General features: G+C 39.5%; 3 protein-coding genes across 3 annotated transcripts in view; 1 reads left to right on the forward strand and 2 right to left on the reverse strand.

Moving 5' to 3' along the window:
• pex14 (peroxisomal biogenesis factor 14) overlaps positions 1-1,255 on the reverse strand; it is a 47,350-nt gene extending 46,095 nt beyond the window's left edge. Inside the window, 1 exon segment of the mRNA XM_022206677.2 lies at positions 1,158-1,255. Coding sequence (XP_022062369.2) covers positions 1,158-1,193 — 36 coding nt within the window. The 5' untranslated portion in view covers positions 1,194-1,255.
• dffa (DNA fragmentation factor, alpha polypeptide) lies at positions 804-11,876 on the forward strand. The gene is made up of 7 exons (XM_022206666.2): positions 804-910; positions 1,621-3,899; positions 4,945-5,103; positions 5,213-5,367; positions 5,889-6,093; positions 7,144-7,271; positions 8,754-11,876. Exons 2-7 carry the CDS (start codon positions 3,806-3,808, stop codon positions 8,976-8,978), a joined length of 966 nt encoding a protein of 321 aa, XP_022062358.1. The 5' UTR covers positions 804-910; positions 1,621-3,805; the 3' UTR covers positions 8,979-11,876.
• A 3,028-nt stretch (positions 11,877-14,904) lies between these two features.
• On the reverse strand, positions 14,905-18,968 carry masp2 (MBL associated serine protease 2). Its single transcript, XM_022206655.2, has 6 exons — positions 18,878-18,968; positions 18,585-18,807; positions 18,328-18,505; positions 17,454-17,585; positions 15,389-15,585; positions 14,905-15,194 (listed from the first exon to the last, which is right to left on the reverse strand). The coding sequence occupies exons 1-6, from the start codon at positions 18,883-18,885 to the stop codon at positions 15,012-15,014; spliced, it is 921 nt and encodes a 306-aa protein (XP_022062347.2). The 5' UTR covers positions 18,886-18,968; the 3' UTR covers positions 14,905-15,011.
• Positions 18,969-24,442: the final 5,474 nt, after the last annotated feature.

Here is a 24,442-nt window from a genome sequence, read left to right on the forward strand (position 1 = left end):
AAGAAAAATAAATTAAATTTGCACAAGTATCTGGAACTGAATGCTATAGTATTTCACTTTAAAAAAGACAAAAAAAACAACAAAAACAAGACAAAAATTACAAAAATGAGACACAAAATGACGAAAGAACAATGAACTATCTAGTTTTTTTTTTTACTTTATGATCAAAAAACACAAGACACAAACATGAACACCCTAAAAATATATTTAAAAGTCTCAATTCTCCATCGACTCAGTCTAGCAGGAAAATAAAAGACAGTATCATCTCTGTCACTTGATTGTCATCAAAAATTCCTTGATGTGTTGAATTTACTTGGAATCTAGTTGAGAAAATGGAATAAAACATGAACAACAACCATCTGAATTACATTTGTCTAGCCTCCTATTCATAGATATTTCTAGATAATTGCATGTGGCTGGTGCAGTGGGTGTTTGCAAATGCTAGCATGCAAGATAAGATTTTAGTTCCCTCCTTATTTTCTCCCTGGCTTCTGGGTTTAGACAACAGGAACTCTGAATGTAAATGCTGTGGTCCCCAGCTTCACTGTGGTAGCAAATGTACCTGAGCTTCTTCTTCTTCTTTTTTTTTGCATTAATAGCACAATGAAAGTAGCAGCAAAGTGTAAAGCTGTCACTGGTGACCTGTATCAGCCACCACTTTTGTATTGCATTTGTTTATTTGGAATGATCACGGCTTGTTATCGACTTAAACCAACTCTGAGTTAGCTGAGAACAGAGTACAAACCAGCAGGCTTGTTTGTCTCACAGTGACCTTTCCCTTCCACATATCATTAACTGCACATAATCAGACAGAAACAAGGCTGCCTGGTGAGACAGAAGGACATAGCTACATTTAGTTATTGTAATTAGCAAGCTGGCAAAGCAATACAGCCACAGTGATTTTGGCAACGTACGTAAACTTCAAGAACGTCCCTTCTGTCTACATGTCAATACATGCATGTCAAAGGGGCAACTTTGGAAACGTAACCTAGCTAGCATGCTAACTAGCAAGCATGCTAGCCTATGTTAGCTGAGCATTTATAAGGGTAGCAAGCGCAAATGATGGCAGTTAAAAGCCACAGAATGTAAACACACTAGACGAGTTTACAGCTGTATCTGGACATTAAGAGGTGAATATTTTCGGCGCATAATGAGACCTGTGTTGGTGGATCAGGTTGGTCGGTAGATGCCATCTTCCTATCCGTAGTTTGCTAAAGAGGCTGCTCGACTGAACCGCGCTCGATTGCTTTTCCTGAAACTCGAATTTTGCATGATGGTCTTGTGGGTTTTTACAGACTTTAAGTAAGATTAATAGTGTTTTCATTTCATTTTGTGACTGAAATAACAAATAAACTTTCAACTTCAATGTAAAAATCAATTTAAGATAAAAGAATTAAAATATACTATATACATATGAGGTGTAAAATAGCACAAACTTAAATACAAGTACCTAAACATTGTACTTGAACAGCATATTGTACATTTGTGAAACTATAAATTTAAAAAAATTTCTAGACCTCGACAGGTTGTTTTGATCTTTAAGTAAACAACTAGAGTCCTCATCGTTCTTTTGTCATTTTGTGTCCATCCATTCTCTATACACCTCTTTATCCTCACTAGGATCGCGGGGGGTGCTGGAGTCTATCCCAGCTGACTTGGGAGAAGGCAGGGGACACCCTGGACAGGTCGCCAGTCTATCGCAGAGCCATTTTGTGTCTCATTTCTGTAATATTTTGTCTTGTTAAAAAATGGCACCATTGATATGAAAGCTGAGCCAATCAAGCCTTTGATAGTTTATTACCCATTACTGCTGAATATGTAGCAGAAATTTGTAAAAGAGAAGGTCTATTTTTCAAAAAGTTTGAAGCCCAAAAGTGCTCCAATTCTGGAATGACCCTTAAAGATTTCTGGGGGAAAGAAGAAACATAAACGAGAACTGCAGCTATGCATGAATTAATTAAATAACAAATCTTGTGTTTTGAGGATGTGAGACTGTATTACTACTGAGACAAGTGCCATTCTGTAAAGACCGTTTCTAAATGCTGAGGAATAATGTTTTACATTGAAGCCACTAGAGGGCGGCAGACACAGTAGAATGCCTGTTCCACTGTTTCATTCAGAAACTTAACAGTGATAATGTTCTGCTTTCTTATTTTGATAGTGACCTTTCAGACTCCTAGAGGGCACCTTTAGGTTCCTAGAAATTCCTTTAGGATAGACTCATGAATTAATAAGAAACCGCTCTGCATCTTGGAGACTGCAAGTCTTGCTCCTGACACCCACAACTGAAGGTCAGAGGTCAAAAGTTCAGACAAAACAGAAATGCACTTTCTGATGGCCGACATAAGCAGATGCATCAGATCTCAGACAAGAAATGGTATGGAGAATATTTAAATTGTAATTAAATAGTGTATTTAACATGTAATTCTGCTAAAGGTAATGCATACAAAGAGACAAGAAACTGTGGCCTGCAGCTGGAGAAATAACTAAAGCTGCTTTCTCTTGCGGTATCTCTTCTTTTCTCAAAGGTAAGTGCTTATTTTTCATCGTCAAAGCTTTCCAAGTTTCATCTCTGAATCCATATCACCACCTTTCAAGATTCAACACTCTCTGAAAATAATCACAAAAACAGAATGGATTGCTGCCTTTTGTCAGTTTAATGTTGCTTAATGTGAGTAAAACTGCACAAGGAGACACTCGGCACTTGCAGACTGCTGGAGTGTGTCTTAATTTCTATTTCTCACCTTTTCTCTTTTGACTTGGCTAGGCTATTGTTCACAAATGCCAGTGCCTTACTATATCTACTAAGGGTAAAAAGGTTTTTGTTGAAACTTTAAAGAAAAATGATACTACAAGTTCTACAACTAAAATTTAATGAGGTGGGTCCACGAGACAGATTGCAAATCTGTCTCGTGGACCTCTATAAAGAGAAATTAAAAATGAGTGATGCTTCAATAACCATTGAACACATGGAAGTATCTCTTGAAGAAGCCAAAAGAGAAAAGGAGGAGACTGAAACCTTTCTGGTGAAACAGGTGTACGAAAATTCCTAACTTAAAACAGAACTTCAAAAAATTCAGTTACATTTTAAGGAACAACAGTGCCAGTGGGAGGTGGAAATGTGCTGTCTAACAGCAGACCTAAAGAAGGCACTTTCTAAAGAAAAAGATAACTCGGACCACAAAAAAAAAAAAAAATCTATATAGGAGGTGGTGGACAGACAACAAAAAAAGAAACAGTCCTGGTGGAAGAAGTTCCTTAATTTCTTTAAGAAAAGTGATGGAACCAAAGCTCAGCCTAATTCATAATTCAGGTCAACCCTCTTCCCCTCAACCTCTACCTGTCTGGACCCCTGAACCAAATAATTAATAATATCTATGGGTAAAAACGGGAACTTTTCAGCCAGACTTTTTTTCTCCTTTTTCCCCCCCTTTCTTTTCCGGCATCTGGCGGCCATTTTTGGTATTGCTTCTCAGTCCGTCTTCCGCATACACTTCCGCATTGGTTTCTCAGGGTAACCCATACATTTACTTCTAATAGCTGGTTCCCGTGAAGAATTTGCAATATTTCAACTTAATCTTGTAACTACTAGAATGTGAATTTAAACTACCAGTACAAATTACGCAACGTCTTCCTCTTTCGCCGTTTTCTCGCTTGCTAACATGTTAGAACTGCATTTCCCAGAATCCTTAGCGCCACAACGGCGGTTCCGCGTTCGAAGAGACAGTCGAGACTTGCTTTTAGGCATTTGTCAGTGTTGAGATAAAAGAACGAGGGAAGTAGGTTTTTCTATACGAAGCCTAGAATGACAGATAAGAAACCGTGTAAGGTGTGTAATTTCACACGACAGAAATCATACGGGGTTGTAGTTCCATCCCTGGACGAGCTGAAACAAAAAGGTGAGTTGCCATGGCTGTAACTTCTTAACGTGCGTCAAGAGAACTGCATAAATGTCGCCTAAGGCGTCAGTTAGATCAAAACTATCTATTATATTAGCCAAGTCTCGAAATGTAATCTAATTTATCTGTCATCTTTGCACATATTTGTACAATGAGCCAAGAGGGGCTTCATAAGGTGAAAGTGACGTAAATATGTATGTTGTACTGATAATGATCCTTAAAACTGTTGCCATCCATTAGCATTGCAACCATGGTGATTGTGTTCCACGGCTTAAACTTACTTATCTGTCTTGATCACGGAGGAGTTTGTGTGTAGCTGCGTTTCCATTTCCATCGTGTCCAAACTTGCTGCAGCTTAACATGAAAAGTCAGTCCTCTCCTCCTGCTCATTCCTTGAATGCTAGTCAGCAGGCGTTGCCCAGATCATTGCACCCTTCAGAGTCCCTTACAGATGTTAGTACAGCTTTTGACATAAATATAGGTGTAGAATACAGCTAAAAGATTGCATTTCTGTCTTTTCAAACAACCCACATGCTGGACATATAGATGTAATTATTGACCTTAAAGTATTTTAACTGTAAATGACACAATGTATATCTTCCATAAGTTTTAACCCTATTATAAATATATAAATCAATTACAAATGTGTTGTTTCTGCCAATAATCAGCATATATATTCTTATTTGAGCAGGTTTAGTCAGCATACAGATAACGTAGACACAGAAAAATACACATTACACAAGCAAACCGTATGCATGAACTTATCATTGATGTAAAAAATGCAGAATTTCAGGAGTTAGAATAAGCTGTACAACCACTCAGCAGCGATACTGTCCTGTATAGTAAATGGAAACTGTGCTACTGACGGAGCAGGTGGCAGCCCAGATGCATTGCTGTGATTGTTGTGTTTAAACTGCAGAAGTATTTGCTTGAAGCACATGATGACCAGACGGTATGTGAGATCTTTGCAGTGCTGATTGTTTTGCTATGGCATAACATTATTCACAAAAGGTGTATGAAGTAAGTAATATTCCTCTTCTGACAGGATGTGAGTTTCTCGGGTACGGCCCCACTGATCCGGTCACAGTGGTCCTCGAGAACGATGGGACGATAGTAGAGGATCAAGCCTACTTCCTGTGTTTACCCTCAAACACAAAGTTCATGCTTTTGCATGAAAAAGAAACATGGTCTCCAGTTCGCAAGAGTAAGCAGCTGCACCTGAGATTGGTCTACAGTCTGGACTGATTCCTATAATTTAAATCAGTGATGTGTGGATCTTTTGAGTCTTGGTATTCATTTACTTCTCTTTGTAGTGGATGGTGGCACAGCTTGGATGGCTCGGGAGTCGGTGCTGCTGGAGACCGATGCTGTGGACGCCTCCAGTTCAGCGGCACCCTGGTGGGGCTTGGCTCAGCAGCTGAAACAGGACATGGCAAGCGTCATTCTCATGTCTGAGGCAGATCTACAGGTACCAACTGTAACCACACCGGTCTGATGAAATGAAGCCCACACATCATGCAGATGTCTTTTGAATATATGTTTCCTCTCGAGGCAGAGGTCACCGTGAAAACTACAAAAATAAAGAACATATGACAGATATTTCAAATATACGTTGCTCAGTTGTTTTTTAAAGTTTTCCAAATAGTGTCTCTAATTAGATGGATGCTAGCTCGCAACATGCATTAAACCGTCCATACAAAAGCACCCGACAAAAGGTTAAAGGTCACAAATTGTGCACCTTTCAGATCATACAGAATAGTTATTACTACTAGTAGTCATGAGTAGTTAGCACTACTCATGACAGTCTTTGTCCTGTTAAAGGATAAGGATGTTAATGAGCACATTTCAAATCCCGTGGAAAGACTGAAATCAGCAATAAATTGGTCGTACTGACAGGAATACTTTGTTGTACCTGATTCCTTTTTGCCAATGACCTCCATTAGTGTGCAGAAATGATTAACGCATATGTTGTGTCACCTGCTGTCCCAGACTTTGGTGGATGCCCCGTGTGCTGAGCTGGCCTCCGCTTTGCGCTTCCAAGAAAAGAAAGCTGAGGACCTCCAGGAGACACTGCAGAGGGTTTTGGATCGAAGAGAGGAGGAGAGGCAGTCCAAGGAGTTGCTTCAACTCTACCTCAAAGCTGCAGAGAAAGAGGACGGACAGCAGGAAGAACCAAGCCAGTCTGACCAAGGAGGTACGGCTGTGTCATCATCTGGTGGTTTTTATTTTTAACAAAGATCTGGGACATTTAGTTCTTGCTTTAGACCACAAAGAGCAGCCTTTACAGAAACTTTGTAGACTACTTCACAGGAATACTAGTTCTTTATGGAAATCAACAGCACTTTTCTGAGATATCGCTGCCATGGGATTCATTGTCTCTACCGACCCATTTCAGCATCTTTTGAAGAGCCACTAGTGTTATAAATAGAAATTCTCATGTTGGACATAAAGCTACAGTTGTTGATGCCATACGAATTTTAAACTGGATAATATTTGGCATGGCTCAGGTTATTTTTTTCATCGGTTTTTAATCTTTGTTGCATTATTGTTTAGCCGTATTAATAATATAAAGCGTATTTTGTGTAGAATGTTTGCTTCTAGTCTGAGAGTTTTAACATGCCAGAGGTGCTCATATCATCATTTGTTACACAAAATCCCAACGAGTAGCTGTGATCTATGAGGATGAGTACAACCCAGCTAAATAATCAGTATTGTCCTATGATGTGTAGCCCTGGAGGAAAGTGATGACCCAGAAACTGGTTGTTCTTTGGACAGAATCAGTGACATCACTAACATAACTTTAACCAACACGCAGGGCTGATACATTCACACAATCTGAGGAAACAATCAACTGAGATGTATATATATATATTTAAGAACTAGGAACAGTGTTTGTATTCAGTAGATCAATAAGCATCCATGGGGATATCATTTAGCTCTTGACTGTGCAGAAAAGCCAAGATTTAGTCATAGCAACAAAATAAATCAAAATTTTTAACTTGAGAATTACAGTGGGTGAAAACAACCCCAGATATTATTTCTCATCATGTTATTTTCTCACACATTTCAGTGCTTATTGATAAGTTATCAATCTATCCTCTTTGGTGCCTTGTATTTAGCTGTTCACAAGAGAAGAGCTGTACTTTTACCTTTTGGTCACTAGGTGGAACCGTTGTTGCTGCTTCGTAATTTCAACCGCTGTTGTGATCCGCTGTGATTCAAATCAAGCCTGTTTCACTGTCAGGTGCTGGAGACGGAGATGTGCCGGATGGAATGGAGGTGGATGCTGCATCTGGATTCATGTCCAGGACACTGATGGTCCTGAAAGGCAAAACATTCCCAGAGACGAGGCTTTCCACCGAGGACCTGCAGGTAGTCCAGTCACACCGCTGATCTAGTGTGCTTTGCAAATAAAAACACTTTGAATCAGACTTTCATGACGTACACATTGAGTTTAAATTCTCAGTCTTTCTTAGAATCTCCAGAATCGTCCAAACAGAAAATTTAGACAGATCTGAGCAACCGTGGTGCATTTGTATGTCACAACCATGCCATATAATTCATTATGTTCTTCTTGTGATGCTATAGCCAGCCTTATCCTGTATATAAAGATGGACTTAGCAAGGCATGATATCGCCCACTGGTTTGCATAGGAGATGAATTACAGCCTAGAGAATGACTTCATGGCCATCTTTTCTGTTTGAAACCGGCACCATGCTAGATTGGAAGCAGTGATACTTGAGACTGGATTAGAACTCATAGCTGCTACAGCATCATCAGTACGTTGGTGCATTGTACAAATTCTGCTTAATGAAAGAATTACGCACAAAGTGCATCAAAATTAGAAACCATTAAGTTAAAAAAACGCTTTTACTTTCAGAAAAAAAGGGATAATAGAATCCCTTGAGGGTCTGTGCAATTAGCTGAACAACAGGCCACAGTTATGGTGAACTGAAAACTGATTAAAACAAGCTAATCAGCAGCAAAACTATCTGGGGAAAATATACTGCCTACTCCACTGACAAATGATACCAAAATAACTGTTATTTTGGTATCATTGGTATAACGATACCAAAATAACTATCAGTTATTTTGGTATCGTTTGTCAACATGCACCACACCTGAAACACAACAACATGTATGCAGATCAACGTCAGCATTAAAATAACCTCCTGGCTTGCCTCAAATTACACATATCAGTCAAAGTCACGGCCTCATTTTGAGGCTTATTGTCTACATTGTGACGGAGTTATTTTTAAAATAGAAACCAGCATATTGATCAGAGAGAGTGAAATTGGCTAATGACATCACAATGACTTGTAGAAAATGTTAATTGAATGAGAATTTCATGAGAGAAAGTGACATTTCTTATATGGGAGTCTATTTTAGCCACATGTTTTTCAGAGCAGCCGCCTAGTGGTATTTATTGGTACTGCAATTCAAAACGCTTTAGCACTGGCTTCATTTTAAGTGATGGTTGTTCCTGCTTGGCTGTAACGTGGTCCATCAAGCCTAACAAAATGACAAAGCAAGAGTCTGCAGCTGCAAGCCCTGACCTACTTGCAAACACATGCTTACTCATTGCTTTGGTAATGACTCAGTTCTAATACATATAATCAAAGGGCGTTTTCTATGGGTAAAATGCAATTAGATTTTTTTATACCACCCTCACTTATATATTTAGATAGAGGAACCTAGAACGCACTTTTCTGTACATTTCAGGGCAGCAACACTGACTCGAGCCTCAAATCAACTCCCTCTCTGACAATACATAGGATTCATGTGTGTAAAAAAGTCATTATAAAGTCTCACATTTCCAGTGTTTGAAATGAAGCTCCCTTCATGTGTCATCAGATGGTGGTGGCCAGAGGAGTGGAAGCGATGGAGCAGGTGCTGGGCTGGGACACAGAAAGGACAAAAGCGCTGCTGCAGGCCTGCGAAGCCGAACTGATCACGCGTCTGCAGCAGATTCAGGCCGTGCAGTCCGTCAGGAACAACACACAGCCGGACGGCAACCCGCAGTCCAGCGAAAAGAGCACGGAGGAGGGCGTAGAAACAGCAGCTCAAGGCAGCGAATAGGTCGAGACGTTACCTGAGCAGAGACTGATAAGAATTGACACTACCTGCCTCGGGGTCAGTGGAATGGGATTCGCCCTGTGTTACTGATAACATCTTCACTGCTGGAATACATGAATGTTAAGGATGTTGACATTTGCATCATTTTGTAAAACTGGCAAACCACTTGAATGCTTTTGCCTCCGGAGGAAGCTGGGTGATTTGCACAAGTCATGTTTATCAAAGGCATGATGACATTAACCACTCCATCACTTGTGTGTTGGCTCCTTATTTTGATCAGAGCCACGCTGTGAAACTAACGACAGATAAACTGATTTATGTGAGTCTTAAAGCCACACTCTAGCATTCTGAGGGGGAAAAAGCTTATTTGCTTTCATGCTGAGAAATAGTTGGGACCGTAGATAGCACTCGCATGTCTGTCCTTTAAGTATGAAGCAGCCGGTTAGCTTGGCTTAGCATTAAGGCAACAGATAGCCTGGTTGTGTTCAAAAGTAGTCCAGTCTACCTACCAGCACCTCTTTAGATCGTTTATTTACACATAATATTAATAAAACACCTGCAGATAATCTCTCCTAAAACCACAGCTTGTAATTTTTACATTTCTTCACTTTGTGTGTTTAAATAAATTAGGCATCCCACATTGATTAATTAGCTTTAGAGGGGAAGTTTTATTTTTAATCTTTAGGCAGAACCAGGCCAGCTGTTTCCTCTAGTTTGCAGCCTTTACTCTAACCTGAGCTAGTTGTCTAGATTCATTTTTACCTGTCAGACATGAGGCTGATACCAATCTTATCATCTGACATTCAGCACGAAAGCAAATGAGGAACGATGTGGGACTACTGCTTCAGTAATTTACAGAAAATGTTTCTTTTCAATTTGCTTTCCAGTCTTGTTTTGCCTTCTGCTCCTCCTTAAATGCAGCCAATTTAGACAGAAGGTGAACACAGCAATTTATTTCAGATCTTTTGATAATAGTTAGGAATACCGAGAAGCAGCTAGAAGAAGCTGTGGATGTAGTGCAAATACACAACTTAGTTTTAGTTGGAAATATTTTACATGCGTTTTCACTGATGCTACATTTATATCCTGAGACCGGGGAACCTTGTGGATAGTGTGAAGTAGCAACAGCTAATCCTGTGCCTCCTACCTTGCTTGTTATATTGCTTCATGTTTTTACTTTTTTCAGTCAGTTTTATAGTCTACTATTAGTAAACTGAGAATATGTAGAAAACAGGCTCATTATAGCAATTATCAGTCCAATGAAATGCAGCATTTTCCTTTGGATTTTGCATAAATGTGCACCTCAGGGCAAAGTGCCAAACCTAATTGATGTGTGACTATTTAGGGAATCCTAACGTGGAAGAGTGAAAGGTAGAATTACCTCTGATCCATTAGTGCAGAAATAGCTCATCTCCAGACACAATGCCAAAGTACGTGTGCAGCACTGACAGAAATAGCAGACGGGATCACGACGAGACTTATATTTTGTTCTGAGACGTACAGAAATGTTTAAAAAAAACAGCAAATCTTGCATGGGTAAGCAGGCTAATTCATCATTCTAACAATAAAGAGACAAGATGAGATGTATGCCACTTCATTCACACAAGCCTCACTGAGCACATTATGGGTGAGAATGACGTAGCTCACAGTTACATAGAACCAATATTACTGCTTGAGTGCTCTTCAAGACTATCCATTATATATTATTGTGGAAGTTATGTATCAGTCTGGTGGCTGTTATGTAAGACGGTGTGGACAATGTGTGCAGGTCCGTGTGACTCATGTACAAGATGGCTGCCACAATGCCTGTCAGCCCATTTGTCTCCTGAACAATGAACGCAAATGATGCATTTGAATTTGAAGAAAGATCTGTTTTTTCTGTGTGTGACGAGCTGAGATTGAGTTGTCAGCATGAGCTTGTACTTTAGTATTAGATCCAGGGAAAAGAGCAGCGTTTATGGACCGATCTCAATTATTCAGTATTGTGTCCACGCCTTGCAAAAAAGAAGAAAAAATGTTGAGCCTCAGCACGTCTCATGGTTTCCCCAAAGTTTATATTAGACAGGAATTGTGACGTGCCAGTTCCCCACACATTCCACATTTTATATTCTATTTAAGTGTGCACAGCACATGCTAAGATCAGACGCTGTAAATGACTGTACAATATGTGATTTAAGCCTTTTCTACCGGGCTTTGCAAAAGTTCTGTTACACTCGGTTTCATGATCTTTAGAGACGTTTACATGTCGGAGTGAAAAATTCCATTAAATAAACTGAAAGTTCTACCTTATAGGCAGGTGTCCTTGATACAGATTTTTTTCTCCGGTGAAGTTTTATCAAGATGGAAGTCAAAAGAGTTGAGATATCTGCTCTCCTTCGTGCTGAACATCAGCCGGATGACCGTCCACAGAGTCGCGGAGAGGCTCAAGAATGGTGAAGATCTTTCAGGTCTTCACCATTCTTGAAAGATCACTGAAAGATCTTCACCATTCTTGAGCCTCTCCGCGACTCTGTGGACGGTCATCCGGCTGATGTTCAGCTGCTTGGCTCTGTCAGACTTGTTGTGGCCAGCAAAAAATTGTATTAAGGACACCTGCCTATAAGGTAGAACTTTCAGTTTATTTAATGGAATTTTTCACTCCGACATGTAAACGTCTCTAAAGATCATGAAACCGTGTAACAGAACTTTTGCAAAGCCCGGTACATGTTGAATGGTGCAGGAGGGATTGTTTCTTAATAAATTAGCGTTCAGGCTCTTGAAAGTGTTGTTGTCCCACATTTTTGTGATTAATATTAAAATAATTTACAATTATGCACCATCTGAATGAAAGACATTATTGTAGGACCTTAAATCTTGAATTTCCCTTGGAATTAATAAACTATCTATCTATCTGTCTATCTATCTAATTCGTTGAGCCAGCTTTGTGAAGATACAATTTAAATACCCCAAAATACCATTTAGCATCCTAAAATACTGATTTCTTTGGTTACAGAACATGATGACCAATATCAATTAACAGTAAAATTTTCCTTTCCACACTAACTTGCCAAGTTCATGCAATATGTGATTTAAGGTCCTTTTTATACAAATTGAATGGTGCAGGAGGGATTGTTTCTTTAATACACTATAATTCCAAAAGTATTCGCTCACCTGCTTTGACTCGCATGTGAACGTCAGTGACATCCCATTCCTAATCCATAGGCTTCAATATGACGTCGGTCCACACTTTGCAGCTAAAACAGCTTCAACTCTTCTGGGAAGGCTGTCCACAAGGTTTAGGAGTGTGTTTATGGGAATTTTTGACCATTCTTCCAGAAGCGCATTTGTGAGGTCACACACTGATGTTGGACAGAAGGCCTGGCTCTCAGTCTCTAATTCATCCCAAAGGTGATCTATCAGGCTGAGGTCAGGACTCTGTGCAGGCCAGTCAAGTTCATCCACACCAGACTCTGTCTTCCATGTCTTTATGGACCTTGCTTTGTGCACTGGTGCACAGTCATGTTGGAAGAGGAAGGGGCCAGCTCCAAACTGTTCCCACAAAGTTGGGAGCATGGAATATTCCAAAATGTCCTGGTATGCTGAAGCATTCAGAGTTCTACCACTTGGTGGCTGAGCTGCTGTCGTTCCCACACATTTCCACTTTCTTATAATACAGCTGACAGTTGACTGTGGAATATTTAGGAGTGAGGAAATGCCACGACTGGATTTGTTGCACAGGTGGCATCCTATCACAGTCCCACGCTGGAATTCACTGAGCTCCTGACAGCGACCCGTTCTTTCACTAATGTTTGTAAAAGCAGTCTGCATGCCTAGGTGCTTGATTTTATACACCTGTGGCCATGGAAGTGATTGGAACACCTGATTCTGATTATTTGGATGGGTGAGCGAATACTTTTGGCAATATAGTGTATATTCACCTTTAGTCTCTTGAAAGTGCTGCTGTTCCACAGTTTTATGACTATTAGTAGAACCCTTTGGAATTATGTCCCATCTGAGTGAACTGTTTCTGTGAAGATGCAATTTATATACCAGGAAATACTGCTTAGCAAAGTTTCCATGGTTAAAACATGACAATAACTAAAAACAGTGATTTTTTTTCTTTCTACATTAACTTGCGAGCTTCTTCTTCTTTCTTCTTTTCCTTTCGGCTTTTCCCTTCAGGGGTCGCCACAGTGAATCAATTGCCTCCATCTAACCTTGTCTGCTGCATCCTCCTCTCCCACACCAACTACCTTCATGTCCTCTTTAACCACATCCATAAACCTCCTCTTTGGTCTTCCTCTAGGCCTCCTGTCTGGCAGTGGGAAACTCAGCATCCTTCTACCAATATATTCACTCTCTCTCCTCTGGACATGTCCGACCCATCTCAGTCTGGCCTCTCTGACTTTATCTCCAAAGCCTCTAACATGTGCTGTCCCTCTGATGTACTCATTCCTGATCCTATCCATCCTGGTCACTCCCAAAGAGAACCTCAGCATCTTCAGTTCTGCTACCTCCAGCTCTGCCTCCTGTCTTTTCCTCAGGGACACTGTCTCCAGACCAAACAACATGGCTGGACTCACTACAGTTTTGTAAACCTTTCCTTTCATTTTAGCTGAAACTCTTTTATCACACATCACACCTGACGCTTTTCTCCAGCCGTTCCAGCCTGCCTGTACACGCTTCTTCTACATTAACTTGCGAGCAATATGTGATTTAAGGTACCTTTATACATTTTGATGGGTGGGTTTTTTCTTAAATAAATTAGCCTTAAGGCTCTTGTAAGTGCTATTCTTACTATTTATTCATGACTAATGTTAAAAGCATTCAGAATTATGCGCCATCTGAGTGAAAAACATGATTCGGTCGTGTCGAGATCTCTGAATATCCAAAAATGAGCATTGTGTGGTGTTTGTGAACTAAGGTTTCTATGGTATTAAAATAACTAAAAACAGTACAATTGTTTTCTCTCTACACTAACTTGCAAAGTTCATGCACGACTGAAACTGTGATTCACGTATTAACTAAAAGCCTATTGGAAGCGTGCTGCTGCCAGATATTTTCCAACAGCTGGTTAATGGGTTTCATGGTGTGCGTAATTCCTGTGGAATTGACTCCAACCAGGCTGAACAGTTAGGAGCGAGTGTGATAACAGTGCAGTAGCAGTCAACTGTGCTATCATGTGTCACACTGTCCACGTGGATTAGATTATGACTTAACAGTGCTCAGGTAGACACAGCGGCTCTGCTCTGTAAGCACTCAGGTGCCCTCAGGACCGTCTGGACATTTCACGCTGGATTCAAACCTCAACCCACGTGGTCTGAAATGTCCATGTCAGACAGGATGATTTTGTTTGGCTGCAAATGCCAAGGTGATGCATGGGTCAGTACGTACTTTGCCTGGCTAAGTCGTGGTAGCATTCAGACTACACAGTATGAGGCAGCAGAGCAGTTCAGTCAAACATCACATACATACTACTGCACAGAAAAGTTAGAAGGTCACAGAAGAGTGGTGTTGGAGTCATTTCAAGGGAAAAAAGGAGGAAAAAAATCAAATAGTAGAGCAACAGAAATGGTAAAAATACATCAACACTAAGTGTTTTTCTTTCACACATTCAAGCGTGTCATTTTGCGCCACTCGTGGGGCTCGCAGATGGAGGAAATGTTAGCGAGCGCACGAAAAAGTGTCAAACGAGAGGCAATTTCAAGGGACTGAAGAACACCGTAATGACTGTTTTGATACAGGAGAGGAGCTGGGCTGGCTGAGAACAAGCTGCATAATGTATGAAGGTTAAACGACGAGCATTCATTGCTTCTTAGAACAGACTGATTGACTTCCAGGATACTTTCCTGCATTAATCTATCAACGTGTGTCTGTCTGCAGCCAGAATGGAGCACAGCGACATCAGCCGCAGTAATCTGAGAGACGCTTTGATTTAGAATCCAAATGCTTCAAATTTTAAGCATAAATTTTATTTCACAAAGGTGATTACAGAAGAATGTGCTGGTCAGATTGTAGCAGCATGTCACTAAAAGAAGTAAAATAAGATTCAATCTGTCATTTGTTTAAAATTATAGGAAGAGAGCCGGCCTTGGTGCTGGTGTATCTGAGCTTCCACCCCTTGTTTTTCCCACTAGCATCAGATCTGAACACAACGTGCACTTGGTAGCTTCCTGTGTCGATGCGGCCCGGCGGCATCGAGCCACAGAAGGGTCCGTACTCTTGTCCAGCCGTGGAAATCTTGCAAACAGGAAAGAAACTCGGTTAATTCATTACTTTCCCCGACTGATCAATGTCCGACCAAACTTAAATATGCAGCAGACCGCATGGCCATACAGTAAATCACCCAAAGAAGACGAGTCGGTGACAGACTGGCTCCACGAGCATGAGGAGGAATACATTGTTTATTCATCGACCGGAGTCACATGACTGACCTTTAACATGTCGTACGGACAGGGAACGTGTGGGTGTCCCTCTATGTCGAAGGGTTCCAGGAAATCCAGGACTATTCTGGAGCCTTCCGGTAGACGGATGGTGTGGTCGCACTGACTCATAGGAGGGTAGGGGGTCGGGTAGCCTGGGCTGCTCAGGACCCCCGAGGGCGACGTCAACACTTGACTTGGGCACGGCACTGTGGAGGAAACTCAATAAAACAGTGTTCATGTGGGGGCATGAGAAATCTCACAACCTACACTGTAAAAAATGTCTGTAAATTTCACGGTGAAAGACCGTCAAACCATGACAGTAACAGTGTGATCCAGTTTATATAACACCAAATCACCATAAATAGGTTAATCCGTAGAAAACTGCATTTTTTTAAAAGATTTTTTACTACTCTCGCACAGTTATTTAATACGCGTATCACATTCAATATCATAATTTTTGCATTTATTTCCTAAAAAGAATGCAATTTTTCACAGTTAAATGGATGTATTGTTGTGCTAATAATGGAAACATGCCGTAACATTTATAACATTTTGTGTTTCTTTCATATAAAAAATACACTTTCTGCCTGTTGAATTGATGAACTTCTGTTCTAATAACGGATATATTGTTTAATATTTATGACAGCTATAACCAGAATTTTCACTAAAAACACACATATTAAATGTTAAATGCTGTGATATTTATAATAGGCCTCACAAATTTTATTTTATATGGTATTTTCAAGTAAATTTTCAAGTATAACAAACGTCATTTCAAAGGCTAAAACTTTTTTTTTACAGTAAGCACATTTTTTAACCGTAAAATCAACAATATCATAACATTTCTTTATAATAAATGTAGAAAATGTTTCACCATGATTTTATGGTAGAGTTTTGGCAACCAAAGCTGCCAGAATTTTACCATATAAATGATTATTTTTACAGTGTACTGTAGCTGCAACTGCTGGGTTAAAAAGTATCAGCTTTAAAAAGTTTCTTGATTAGAGGAAAATAATAGTTTCGAGTCAATTGAAACATTTGCTGGCAGCATAAATGATGGGATTCATTTAGGCTCGCGCTATTGCCCCTGCAAGTGTGCAGATGTTGTTGCAGACAAAAACAAACGAGCGTTGCAAAGAGAGGCAGAGTTGCTGTAATTCATATAATTAGTACAAACTGAAAGCAGATAATCATTTTTTGCCTATTCATTGCGTGATTTGTTTTGTCACTCCCTTTTCCTCTGGCAAAGAATAATAATTTAAGGCACATCAGCGAGTAATTGTGATTAATTACCTGGTGCCAGTACACTATTAGCACTGCACACAGGTATCAATTTTTAATACCATTTTGAAGTTGCTTTTCCCTCAGGAATCGACAGTAATTAACCCCGCCTTACACCAGCTGGCAGAGATCAACTACTTTATGCATCAGTATGCCTTTTCAGTCTGAAATTAGTCAGCACAGGCCAGCGATGACAGAATGAAATCCAATATGTAACAGTATCAACTGTGTGCCCTGTGAAATGTCAGAAAATTCCACTTTTTGTTGTTGTTGTTGTGCACTCGTTCTGCAAAGTAATGAGAGTGTTACGAGACAGACAAATGGCTTTTTCTAAAAAAAATAATTAAGTGTACTTGCAAGCGTACAGCACAACAATCTGATCTAATTTTTCATCTAACATTCTCAAAAAGGCTCAAATTACAAACCGTTTGTGTTTTAATTATCATTCTGAATACCCTAATTACACAACAACTGAAACATTTGGACACTATTATGTTTATATCATCGACAAATGCAGCAGAATTAAATGTGCAAAATGCTGCAAAAAATGTCACAAATAGAGTTGAGTGAACACACGGAAGCTGCCGTGCCTTGTTGTCGTCAATATTCTCCCTGTTGTCTGGTGAAGAGGCGCTGAGCGGCAGTGTGTTTAGCTCCAGAAACACCACACACCCTATTTCCAGAGATCAATACCCAGTCAAACACCGTATGCCGAGCGCTTAACGCTGCACCTCACAATGCTGCCTTGGACTGATTGAGCTCAGACGCCTCTTGAGCTTTTAGTTGCTCTCACCTGTGCAGGATCTTTTGTTGTCATGGAGAAGGTGTCCTTGTTTGCACGTGCAGTAATAGCCGCCGATGTAATTGTGGCAAAAATGATCACACACTCTCTCCCCGTCCACTTTGGACAGACACTCGTTGATGTCTGCGGGAGACGGACGCACAGAGAGAAGCATAAACAACAAACATGTGCCTTTCCATCCATGAATATTCTTCAAACGCAGAATGTGGGGTTATCTTTGTATGAATGTGTATTTAAACCCATGTCTGATTATCTGTTATTACTTGTTTGGTTTGCATTGTCCTGGAGCGCGTGCGTGTCAAATTGGCTCTTACAAGTTCAGCGAATGAGGCAAAAAAAAAAAAAAAAGTGACGTCAATCGGCTAAAACCAAACAATGACACATAAATATTTTACACGGAGATGCCGCGGCAGACTCAGGGCTGTGAAAACAAGAGTTCTAGATTGGAAAAGCAGAAATTGCGCAGAGACTCTTTGTTCCGTTCAGATCCATAAACACTTAAATCACAAGAAAAGGAGCGTCTGTGATGGAAAATATGTGGCAGACAAGTAGCTCAAAAGCACCTTGAGAAATGACAAGTAGTATTTCGTCAAACTGTTGTTGAAAATAAATGCAAAATGAGCTGCTTTTTGAATAATCCTTCATGTTACACTTCATTCCTGCTATGATTTGTTGCTATTATATTCCATATGCAGTTTGCAGGCTTTATTTCTTTTCCTAAATCTGAAATGATGTTTAAAATATCACTGTGTGATAGAGTCTGGCCATTATTTCCGTAGAAACTCCACTACACTCTACTCAGTGTAATTACAGCTGCCAAAAATGTGCCTGCCTCCGGGCAACACACGTCACTTTAATGCATCACCTTCTGAGGTGTAAAATGCTTGGAAGCCGGTGAATCGGCCCTCGTTAGAGTAGTCACTCCTAAAGACCACTGACATGAGGTTCCCGGCTGACAGGATGATGGTGTTCCTGGGGCTGCTTTCAGAGTTCTTGGCTTCCTCACCGCAGAACCGCAAGGTTTCGTTCCCCTCCGCCAAAACCTGGTTTGACAAGGTCAGAGGGCCTTTTTAGTGAACATACTGGCTCCAGTGCAGGAGTTGTTTTTGTTCATGCACGTACCTGGATGTAGTCGTATTCGCAGTGGTTGGACGGCTCCAGGTTGAAGTGGGTGAAGTAGAGTTTGACCCTGTGGCCGTCTGGGACCGTGATGTTCCACACCATGAGCTGGTTGTCAGGGTACGGCTGGGGGAAGCCGGGGGAGCTGAAGCTGCCGTATAACCCTTTCATTTCCACACTCAGGGAGACGTGGACGAGGGAAAACAGGACAAAAACACAGAAGGCACTGGGAACAATCAGGTGTGATGGCAGCAGCTTCAAGGGTTATGTTGCACAAATGAATAAGTGACACTCACCCGAGCATGTTGGCTTCACTTTGTTGTGTTTTGGAACAGTTCGCTCTCAGTGATCGGAGGGTAAATGAACTCGGCTGTCCTGGCCGGCTGACATTTAGGTAAACAAAGTGAGACAGACACATGATCAGTTTGTCATCATTCCCCACTTTCTTCAGTGACAAAAATCTATCCAGCTTATGTATGTCAGAGCAATTTATATCCATTCTTTTTCTGTTAAACTCTTTCTCTCATTACTTTATCAACTTATTTTGAGAAGAAATGATCGTTTAGACTGCTGTGACTCATATTTTCTTTACTTTCACTGCAATGACAAAAAAGAAACAAAAAAAACACATTTTACAACGTGTTTCTTACCTTAGAATGGTAAAATGTGTTGAGTTTTAACTTTACAATTACAAAACTGTAAATATAAAAGGAGAAAATTTATTTTTTTTAAAAAAGGATCAGTTTGCCATCATTCCTTACCTTCTTTAGTCACAGAAATCGATCCAGCTGATTTATGTCAGAGCAATTTATAATCATTTTTTCTATTGTTAAACTCTTTTATCAACTCGTTTTGAAAGGAAATGATCATTTTGATGATTGTCACTGTTCTATTTCTTTAACTTTCATTGCAATAACCAAAAACAAGTACATTCTATGACCCTGTTCTTACCTTAGATTGGTAAAATGTGTTGATTTTTAACTTTAAAGCTGAAAAGCTGCAGACAATATATGTAAGATAATGGTAAATATTTTGGTAAACAAATTGAGACAAACACAGGATCAGTTTGGCAATTTATATCCATTCTTCTACTGATAAACTCTTTCAACTGTTTTATCACCTAATTTTGAGAGAAATTAACACAAAAAAATCACAAATTATAACCCCTCTCTGACATTTTATCTGTAAAATGTATTGATTTTTAACTTTAAGGCTGAAAAACTGCAAATAAGAAAACAGAAAATATATGTAAAACAAAGTGAGACAGGCACATGATCATTCCTTTCAAACTGATGCATGTCAGAGCAATTTATATCTATTAAACTCTTTCTGTGATTGTTTTTCCACCTCATTTCAAGAGGAAATTATCATTTAAATGACTGTTCCATGCCCTTAATTTTCATTTCACTGACAAAAACAAACAAAAAAACACTATATGACCCCTTTCTTACCTTTTATTCATCAAATGTGCTGATTTTTCTATTAAAATTAACACTTTCTGACTGTAAAAATGGACATTTATCAAACTGCTAAGCACCAATCACCAGCGTAACACCTCAGTGCCCTGTGAATCCTGTTCAGACAGGGATTCTGATCAGACCAGACTCAGGCCGCAAGTTATTTCAGTCCCTGCTCTTAAGCCGGTCGAGCTGTGAGGTTGTTAAATAAAAGCCTCAGAAAAATAAAAACGCCATCATCCAAAACATTTACCAGCCCGGCCCTTTTGTTTGCACCTAATTACTGTATCAGGGATGAAATCAGTCAGTGGCACGCCGACAATAAATTGCATCATGTTTTATTTCATTTATTTTTTTCATGTCTGCGGGCTGCACTTTGCCAAATGCTTTAGGGTCAGACTTCATTGTAAAAGCTATTATAATGAGGGAATTGCAGAGTATTCACGCTGTGTGTTTTTGATGGAATATGGATATTGATGTTATTCAGAAGTGACTGGGGCCTTTTAAACCAGCAACAGTTTCACCATAAGTAGCTTATAATAACCAAACCAAACCATTAGTGTTTTCCCTAACGCGAAAGCACTAATGGCTAGTATTTGAACTGAATTACAATAATTATCCACATAAACATCAGTGTTAATTTCCCCTCTCAAATGACCTTTTTGATTCTGCTCTTTTTCGGCCATGACCTTTCCCTCATTTTGAGCTGGTGGGATGTTGAGCCTCGGTGGTGGATGTGCTGTTGCCAGATGTTAGTCTCCTTTTGGATGTGGTCCAGCTGCCACTCAAGCTTTTATAATCCGGCGTGATGCATCAACTAAAATGACACCCTCTGACTCCAAACATATTCCCTGAAAATGTAAAAACTATAAAGAACTTTTGTGCTGCTTGCATTATCTACACCCAGGTTCTCCTTTGTTATTTGACTCCGGTAGTGTAAATTATTTTCCTGAGAGCTCAGTGGGATCTCAAAGGTGAAAATATGGAAAAGATCCTGGAGTATTTCCACTTAAATGTAACCTCCAAGGAGCTGCTTCACCCATAATAACACCACAAAGATCCAGATGACTTTGTTAGTTTTGACCATAGTGTTTAAAGATATTTCCTCCAATTTTATACTTTGGTGTAGAAAGAACTTCTCTAAAGTCCCTCATGAAAGCATGAAAGAATGTTTTTTGTTTTCAGAAAGAAAAGGGCAGACTGGTCAGAGACATTATTGTGGGATTAACTCTGCAGCTTCCAGTGGTTCGTTAGAATCACGTTTTCTTTGGCTTAGAAGGTAAAATATTGTATTTCGCTGGCGGGTCTTCACATTTGCATGTTGTTTTGTATTCTTACATCGTTACTATTCATTCTGTATATGCAGCTTTGGAAATAATAAGTAGACTATATGTTGTTTTCTTTATAGAGTAGTTAGGATTTATTTTTTGGGGGGGAACTGCTAGCTTAAAGGCATTATGGAGGATGTTTTTTTTTTGTTTAATTTGTCTGATTCACATAAAATGAATATACTGACCTTTAGTGGACTTGTATGTATGGTCTCTAAAAGAATTTAAAAAAAACAAAACTGTGGACATGGCAGGACCTGAAAAACATCAGCCAATCAATGCGCTCGGACCGAGGCGTTTGCTTTGCTCCCTTTCCTGTCAATCAAAAATCTTCCGGCTCAGGCCTAGTTACGTAGATTACGTACGCCTTGGACTTACGTGTTTTCTGTATGTGTTGCTTTGGTATAGCTTCGTAGTTAGCTGGCGACTTGTTTTGCTCATCTTTTTTTACATAATGGCAGAAAAAGATCCAGGGGGACCCAGCCGTAAAAGACAACTTCACGAGTGCTACGCAAGTTTCTGGAGGGGGGCGTTTCTTCGTAAATGTTAAGAGGGGGGAGGTTAGAGGGGGGTGAGGGAGAGGTTGTATGTGCGCATGCTACGTTGAAAGTCGTAGGAAATTAAATCTCCTCTAATGCCTTTAACACTGAAATTGATACCATATTTTCGTAGCATAGCACTGATACTAAAATCATTTATTGTGCCATTAATGTATGAGTTTTGTTGACCTAAATAGAAGGAGAGCATCAGTCTCAGGCTCTGAAAGTCTGAATGCATGAGGGACACGACCAACGACAGGTCAAGCTGGAAGGTTTGTACACATACACACCAAAAAGATAGAGATTTGGCTTTGTTTCACAGTATATTCCTATTTCCTGATAAAGTAGCGACTAATTGCATTGAAATTACTAACTTAAGGTTGTCTAAGGGTGGAAGCCACAGTAATCCTCCCACAAGGAATAGATTGACAGGTAGAGAGCAGGAAGAGGGTTCTGTGCATCAACCATAGGGAGAGCTGAGTCTAAACCTCGGTTTATCCCCATCTTTAGTCAGTCACTTTTCAATATTTGAATTATATGTTTTAGTTTTGCAACCAATCACATTATAGTACATATATTGAATAAAATGTTGTCTTCACATGTGGTTTCATCTCTTTCTGGGAGGTTGTTCCAAACAGAAAAGGTCCCTGTACAATTCTTTTGAGACACTGATAATAGAAAATAAACAGCTTCATTGAAGAGTAGTTTGTCTTGTATCTCAAAAAAATGAACACGCTCAACATAGTCTACATAACAGGCCTTCAACACGGCTAGTTTAAATTCATCATGCTTCAGTAATTCTAAAAGGCATGCTACATCGCTTATAGTAATTAAATTGACACTGGAAAACTATCAAAATTCACACTAGATGGTCAAAAACATTTTCAGGGTCATAATTATTTTGAGCCTAAGCTTCACATGTAAAGTCAGAAACAGAAAATCCAAACTAAATTATCCCTCAACAACACAAAAAAGAAGATATCTGTTAGACATCCATTTTGGTACTTATTTAATAAGAAGCACACAGGGAGAGAGCAACGGCTAACCAGCATGGAATCAGAGAAACAGCTGTCTATAAAAACAGTAGAACTATGGCAAAAATAACACAGAGGATGAGGCAGAACACAGTGGCCACAATGGTCTAATAATCATTTCCAAAGCTGCATTTTTAGGGGCTTTGATTAAACTACAAAAACATCAAATTCAGTGAGACAAGACTCCAACATAAAGCTTGATTATTCAGGTGTTAGCATTTTCCCTTGTATATTTAATCACATATTGAAGTGCAATGTAAATAATGGATGTTAAAACAACATTTGGCCACTTTACTCTAGTTTATTGCTAAATTACAGCCTTCATGTAACATTAATTTTAATATAGTACAAACATATTTTTTTATTTAATGCCAAAATCCAATCTGCAACTCGGTTTAAGTAGGTTTTATTTGAGCTATTTATTGTGAGAAATGCTGCATATTTAGGGAAATTTCTTGCTATGAAACTGATCTTTATTTCCAGATATGATGAAGATTTACCAAAATATAGGTTGTCAAAAAGAAAAACCGGCTGTAAATGTAATGTTGTCACTTTTTGTTTGAAAGCAGTGTTTTACATTTCTGCCTTAGCAGAGAGTAATTTTAAATGTCATTGCAGTGATTGGCACGAAAATGCCACGGCTGCAGTAATTAAAAGAGCCAATCCGTCATAATGTGCTTCTTGTTTGTTTTATTGACTGAACACAAAAGACTTTTTTTTCAGTGTTTCTAGGGTGGTTTTCTACTGTCTGTTCTGAAAAAAAAAAGTAATCTCATCCCTCCAAAATGCCCAAAGCTACTGACACCAGCATTTTTTCTCTCTTTGTAGCTTCTTTGTAACCTTTTCACACCCTAAGGTCATAACTTTCACATGCCGCAAGGTGCGAAAAACCTTTTCCTTCCAATGTACCATCCTGTAGACCGGAGGCAGTTTTCAATAATGCAGAACGTGCAGTTGACATGAAAACAAAAAAACAAACAAAAAAACCCAAAAAAAACAGCACAATTAACACACTAAAGCTTAAAACTGGATTCTAAATGCAGGGCAACACTGAAATATTTAAGGCGCTTAAGCCAAAATGGAAAAATGGAAAGTAAACAACAACAAAAGACACACATTCTATCAAGGATAAAACACAAGAAACCAAAGAGGGAAATAGAATTACGACGTACAACACTGTGCATCTCAGCGTCTGAACACGTCTTTCTTCAGGTCAAAGTAGAACGAGACAGCAGACAGATTGAAGTGATGATATCATCTAAACATTAAAAACTGGAGCAGGTCTTCAGACAGTGAATAATCCAACTGTTCTCGCCATGACAGCAGCCACTGAGCGATGAGAGCTTTTTTTTCTGACTCACAGCTGGAAGCCTTTTATTCAAATAAAATTCAATGAGATGGACGTAATTACTCAAGCAAAAAAAAAAAAAAGTCTATACGTGTCTACAGACCTGACCTCTAATTCATTATATGTCATCACTTCAAATGTAAGAGCTCTGATTA

This window comes from Acanthochromis polyacanthus, chromosome 6 (assembly GCF_021347895.1).
Source record: "Acanthochromis polyacanthus isolate Apoly-LR-REF ecotype Palm Island chromosome 6, KAUST_Apoly_ChrSc, whole genome shotgun sequence".
In the NCBI taxonomy this organism is placed as follows: Eukaryota; Metazoa; Chordata; class Actinopteri; family Pomacentridae; genus Acanthochromis; species Acanthochromis polyacanthus.